At 40.0% G+C, this 6,206-nt stretch overlaps 1 protein-coding gene across 2 annotated transcripts; it reads left to right on the top strand.

Annotated features, from left to right (window-relative positions):
- Positions 1–1,430: 1,430 nt before the first annotated feature.
- On the top strand, positions 1,431–6,140 carry LOC146456399 (uncharacterized). 2 transcript variants are annotated; one of them, XM_085092799.1, is made up of 4 exons: positions 1,431–1,660; positions 2,266–2,635; positions 4,395–4,517; positions 5,213–6,140. In XM_085092799.1, exons 2-4 carry the CDS (start codon positions 2,293–2,295, stop codon positions 6,010–6,012), a joined length of 1,266 nt encoding a protein of 421 aa, XP_084948925.1. In that variant the 5' UTR covers positions 1,431–1,660; positions 2,266–2,292; the 3' UTR covers positions 6,013–6,140. The 2 variants fall into 2 exon arrangements, with proteins under 2 accessions (XP_084948925.1, XP_084948926.1); XM_085092800.1 differs by lacking the exon at positions 1,431–1,660 and having other exon boundaries at positions 1,857–2,635.
- The last annotated feature ends 66 nt before the right edge of the window (positions 6,141–6,206 follow it).

The raw sequence follows: 6,206 nt of genomic DNA, 5'->3' as shown, positions 1-6,206 counted from the left end.
GTGACAGGCAGATTGTTTTCAATGAAAAACGATGAAAACGGGTATTTTCGAATATCGTACCTAACCCGCAAACTCCCCAACCACAGCAGTACAATGTAGGTTAAAGCATGCAGTTTTATGAATTCGCATATGAGCCGACAAACACAAAAAAAAGGAACTGAATCCTGCGGAAAGAGTTGTAGGCTAGTTTGTCATATCTCGCCAGAGGTATCCCAAGGAAAGAGCGTCACGGCTACCATTTGCGTAACGGCGAAATTATAAGGATTTGTATGGGAAAAAACGATCCCTATTTCAATTTAAAAAATGCTCTATATATAGACAGAAAAGCAATAGAACTAAAAACTCGCTGGAATCACGCTAAATCACTCCAAAAACCACATAGGAGAAAGAACAACAGACAAGGGAGTTCAGGTAGCGATTTTTTTAATTGAAAACTCGTTGGCATTTTTAAATTGAAATAGGAATCGTTTTTTCCCATACAAATCCTTATAGTTATAATAATTTAGCCGTTACGCAACGGTCGCCGTTACGCTCAAATTACAACACTCACACGAAGGTCACCATCTATATGGCTTGGCGCACCTGTAATCTCGCTTGTTCAAGCCGTATTTCTCTGTATTTATATTTTATGTGTCAAACTACTTTAGCATACCTGCTAATTGGAGACACAGTAAATACCAAATAAATATTAAGTATAATAAAATTCTGGGATACTCAGATACAAAAAAAAGAACCAATACTATTCTAGTAAAAATACTCCTTGTCTCTACGAATTGCAGAGAAAACAGTCAGGTCCACATTCGTTGCTGATTAAGTTCGAGAGATCCATTTGTCTTAGTAATTTCTTAAACTGACTCAGGGTGCTTGCACTTCTTGTGCCCCGAGGTAGGCGGCGCCATAGTGTTGGTCCAAGCACAGGTAGCCCAAGCTCGAAGTTACGCAACGGTTGAAAAATATAAGGATTTGTCTGGGAGAAAAACGGTTTATTTTAGAGGCTAAAAATATGAACAAATATTTAAATAAAAATCACCCACCGTACTTCTCTTGTGTATTTCTTGCCTCCTATGTGGTTTTTAGGGCGATTTAGCGCGATTCCAGTGAGTTTTAGTTCCATCGCTCTCTCTCTCTCTATACTAAATCGCCCTAAAAACCACATAGGAGGCAAGAAATACACAGGAGAAGTAAGGTGGGTGATTTTTATTTAAAAATTCGTTCATATTTTTAGCCTCTAAAATAAACCGTTTTTCTCCCATACAAATCCTTATATTTTTCAACCGTTGCGTAACTAGCGCTCATATTTCGAGCTTGGGCTACCTGTGGTCCAAGATACCTATAAATGGCATGCTTTCCGTAAAATTGCGTCATACCACGCTTTAATACGTAACCGCTTTGGACTGGACCTTGGCGTCTGGACTATGGACTATGGTTTTGAATGCTTCAGTTTGTCTATGCTTGTCTTACGCGCTTCACTGAAATAGCCTATGATTTACAACTTCTTCATATTAAACCGTCAGTGAATCAGCAACGAACGGTACAAAGTTCTTACAGCTTTAATTAAACATTCATAATTTAAAAAATACTATCGATCAGTGATGCCGGTGCCAGTTGACGGGCCCGGCCTATTGTGACCATCAATCTGCTATAGGCAGAATCAGAAAAGGTAAGTCAGAAAATATTATACCAAGCTGGATGATTCTAGTTAGCTCTTAAATGCTACAATGATCCAGTGCAAAAGGGCAGTCCAACTAATATGTTTCGCTTTCCTTCCGAGTCCAAAACACCGACCCACTTGTTTCAAAATTGAGGTAAACAAAACATTGTGATTTCATTGCCTGAGTCAGTTTTCTCAGATGTTTCCTAGTTAATATTATAGTTTGCAACTCTTAAAGTAAACTTTGACACAAGAATCAGCTCTTATAATTAACGACGTCTTCGAACACATGATATCTCGCTGATGGTGGCAAAGTGTCAGCATGTTGTTTCTTTCTTCGGCCTTATCTATTATCTATTTTTTTTTAACCGAACGACCAACCCACTTTTATGACAGAGAGGGCGATAAGAAATAAGACAATTTATGGATGGCAATATAAGTGAAATAAAAGAACTGACCAAGTTTTTTCATTTTTTTTTTCCCACGGGAGGGGGAGTGGTGGGTCACGGGGTGCGCGTGCAAACCTGGCACGTCAGCGTCAAGCATCCAGTTGTGACGTCATCGCTACCCGGCCTGCGTTTGTTCTTATTATTATTTATTTTATTTTTTGCTAGTATGACTGAGCCATTAAAAGGTTAGCTATGGATGAAACTTCTCCTTTGAGCGATTACGGTGAAGGCACAGGGGCTGCAGATAAGGAGGATTTGAAAGCAAGTGAAGAAATGTTGAAGATCGAATCTACCTGCAGCAACAGCGAACGAGATGTTCAGCTGCTGAGATCAAGGTTGTGTTTGTTGCAATACTCTCTGGAAGAACAACGCATCACTTCCAGCTACCTAAGGGAGGAGAGGGACGAGGCTGTCAACCTCAGTAAGAAACTACAGCGGGAACTGAAGGAGCTCCGCAAGGGGGTCTTTCTGACGAGAAAAACAAGGCCCTCTTATGAATCCTCAGAATGCAAACAAAGTGGATGCTATCGAACAGGTATTTATCAATATAAAACAGAATACACGTAGGTAGGTTATTTGTTCACAATCTTGACAATTTGTGTTTCTATCGCCAAAACAAAAATAGACGATTTTGATTTTGTCGAGAATTCAATTGTCTCCTGACCAATTCGCATGTCCTTTTTTTTTTAATTTTTGGATGCATACCTCAGTTTCGCAGCAGATTTACTATATCAGCTTTACCCGTCGAGTAAAGATTTTTATAACAAAGAGGGCAAAATTACCGAATGCTGATTGGTAGAAGCAGAGGGTATTTTTTCCTTTCACCAACTTTCACAAAGGGCAAAATTACTCACTCCTAATTGGTCGAGCGGCGAAAAAACTTGTTCCTGATTGGCTAAGCACGCCATTTCTACATTTTGTTGGTTTCTTCATTTTGTGCCGCGACAAGAGCGACTTCTTTCAGGTTCTTTGGAGTTTGACTTTTTAAGCCGGATTCTAGTGCTACAGCTACAAGGGAAATTCCTAAAGGTGAACTTTCGTTTCTTACAAGAAACAGCAAGAGATTGTTTGTGTCAAAAGCTCGATCGGATTTGTTTGGTTGAAAAACTGAAATCATTCGTGACCGCGACCAAATGCTTTCACCTCGCTATGGCTTCTTCCAACGAACGATAACCGAACAATAACAGTGCCCTTTTGATAGGAGGAAGGAGTAGGTCTAATTCAGTGGAAGAAATTACTCTGCAAGTTCCTTCTTTGGACCCACGGTTTGCTATTTTTATTGATCTGTAATCGTGTAATTTTCAAGCAGTAGAAAGCTTCACAGTGCAGGTGAATCAAAGTTATTGATGTCTAACATTTGGTTTAATTGATGTTAGTTTGCTCATGAATTAAACTTTTATTTTCTCTTAATTACATGTATATAACAATCAACTTTTCTCGTTTTGTCTGTTTTGTACGCTAAGAAACGGGTGAAGTGTTTGTTTGTTTGTTTGCTTACGGGTAAGCGTTTTTACTCCGGGACGGGGCTGATTGTTTTACGAAGTGCCTCGGTAGTTTTAAGAAAATTTGCCCTCTATGTTATAAACACGTAATCGCAATGAGTCCTCGTAGAACTAAGGATTAAGCTGGCCAATTCAAATATCTTTCTTTTTTACTCTTACGCTAGATTTTTTCCTTTCGGCTTACATGTTTGAAGTATAAGGGTTAACTATATACGTAATGCGACTGTGATAGACTTTTACAACAACTTTACGCTTCCATGTCCCGACCGATACGTACGGTACATGTAAATGGTAAATGACTGAACCCAAACAACGTTTAGTGCATTGCTTATATACTGCCTGACCAAAAAAGAATTCTAAATAGGAGGTCTTTAGTCTTTAAGTCTTTCGAGCAGCGATATCTCTCTCCGGAATAAAAGTAGTTTCTATTCCGTAGTGAAAGGTTAACAAGGCTCAAAGTCCTGCCAGTTCTCGTACCCAGAGTCCTCTAACTTTTTGGTCAGCGGACTCTGGGTACGAGATTGGTGTGCCAATCGTGTGCCAATTTCAAGGAGCGCCGGCGCAGACAAAACGTCAAACCATCCTTTGATCTCCTTTCCCTTTGCGGATGCAAATCTTATGAATAACTTTAGAAGAATACTGAAGTGCTTCTTCCTTTCTTTATATAATTAAACTTGTGACTGTCAGTACATTGCACAGTATGCTGTGCACATGCGTATGCCGGGCTCTAGCCAAGCAATCGTGTGTTTGTGCAGAAGTGCTCTAAGGTAAACATTACTTTTTGTTTACTAGGTCCTCTTAAAGAAGACCAGACCGTGGTGGGTTACATACTCTCTTTACCAAGGAAATGTGTGCGTGGTTTGGTCAACAGGGCGGCTTTGTTTGTGTGGTGGACAGGAGCGTGGGTGAATGAAGGTGAAAAAATGCAAACGAAAAGTTGTGACGCTGTGTGTCTGCATAGATTTGTTCCTGCTACGTACTTGAATTCTCGTTCAGTCAAAGCGACACCATCTAATACACAGATATTTTGCTATAACACGTCATCACACTTCAGTTTATCACTGGGACCTGAGGAGTATACCTCTGGGGTGGAGGGGGGACGGGCGGAAGGGCGGACGTGGGAGCAAATGTGCTTGATTTCGTTTCGTCGGCCTGGCTCAATTTTATTTTGGTCCAGGTACCAATTGCGACAAGTAGCAACGTTTTCAATGTAATTTTCCGCCTTTTAAGCCATTTTATCCTAGATTTAAATTAAGCCCTCCTAGCGGAAACAAAGCATGAGGTTAGATGAGTTCGCCGGTCTCTCACCATCCACGCACCCCCGATGCACTCCCCTCTACTGTCAACATGCATGTACGTGTCTCTAGTACATACCCTACGGCACAAAACACAGCCAAATGAATTTACTGATTTTTCTCAACAAAAAGCAGAGCAGCCTATTAAGTTTTACCATTGCTAAAGAAACTAAGACCCAAACCTGGTATATTTTGTATTAACATTCAGTAGCTATTCCGGCGAATTTTGTTAAAGAAGCGGTAGACAATACAACTTGGTTTTTTTTTTAATGGCACTTGAATCATTTACTATGAATAGTGTTACTATTTTTGCAGGACTGGGCATTTTACGCATTGAAAATAAGTGGATAGAGGTCCAACGAGGCAAATGTGAGTTAGAACAAGAGAATGTCAAACTGCTCCGACAAATCTACGACCAGCAAAAGCAACTGTCAGAAAATGAATTCGAAATTATAGCAGAAATTGAACGAAACAAAGAGCTCACAAAAAAAATGAACAAAAATTGTGGTATAGTTTCGTGTAGCGGTGGCAGGACCCACTCACTTGAGAAGGTAGCCAAGCACGTTCACGCCGTCGCAGAGTTTTCGCAGTCCTTGAGTGAAGAAATTGAGAAAGTAAAAGGGAAGTTGGATCAACAGTTTACACAGTTCGAAAGATTTTTCCAAGATATTGGACGATTGACAGAAGAACAGCGGCTGCTTGAAATCGCTGAACGAGACCTCGAAAGAAAGGTGGACAAATTAAGTGCCCCTAACGGGCAAGACTGGCATTGCAGCGGCGCTGAATCTTCGCAGGTGTGTGAAACAGCGAAAGCAGCCTTGGCAAATAAAGCCACGCATGAGACGACCACAATTCATAGTGAGAAGGATAAATGGCGAATTAAAATGCTCAAGCAGAAACTATCTCGTACATATGGAATGGTTTTCTGTGGTTGTCGCGCTGTTTTGATATTTTTGTTCACGTTCCTGGTACTTGGATTTCTGTTCCATTTTCTTTTGGTTTCTAGTAGTTTAAGATTACCCTCCACGCCTGCAGATGACTATTACGGCGTTGATTTGTTTGCATTGTGGTGTTATTTTGTTAATTGGATATTTTATCTGTTGGTCACTGAGTAATCGTTGCGTAGAACTTTAAAAGGAAGGAATGGACATGAAAGGGTATGAACACTGTTTCTGTTTTATCACAGTACCATGTTTAAACTGGTAGTTGTCGAAGTAAATATAATAAAAGCTATAATTTGAAATTCTTTTTCATTTATATCATAGATGCTTAACAAATTTGATTACTGCCACTTATTTTTCCTACTAAT

Source organism: Pavona decussata, unplaced genomic scaffold, assembly GCF_977016875.1.
Source record: "Pavona decussata unplaced genomic scaffold, jaPavDecu1.1 SCAFFOLD_254, whole genome shotgun sequence".
NCBI classification, from domain to species: domain Eukaryota; kingdom Metazoa; phylum Cnidaria; class Anthozoa; order Scleractinia; family Agariciidae; genus Pavona; species Pavona decussata.
The sequence above is the reverse complement of the archived record's forward strand: the minus strand, read 5'-3'. Positions and strand labels throughout refer to the sequence as shown.

What these genes read in the sequence shown, in the direction of transcription:
- LOC146456399 (XM_085092799.1), top strand. Translation starts at nt 2,293, where the DNA reads ATGGATGAAACTTCTCCTTTGAGCGATTACGGTGAAGGCACAGGGGCT. An exon ending in AAGTGGATGCTATCGAACAG is followed by an intron (nt 2,636 to 4,394) that starts GTATTTATCAAT and finishes TTTGTTTACTAG; the next exon opens with GTCCTCTTAAAGAAGACCAG. An exon ending in AGGAGCGTGGGTGAATGAAG is followed by an intron (nt 4,518 to 5,212) that starts GTGAAAAAATGC and finishes CTATTTTTGCAG; the next exon opens with GACTGGGCATTTTACGCATT.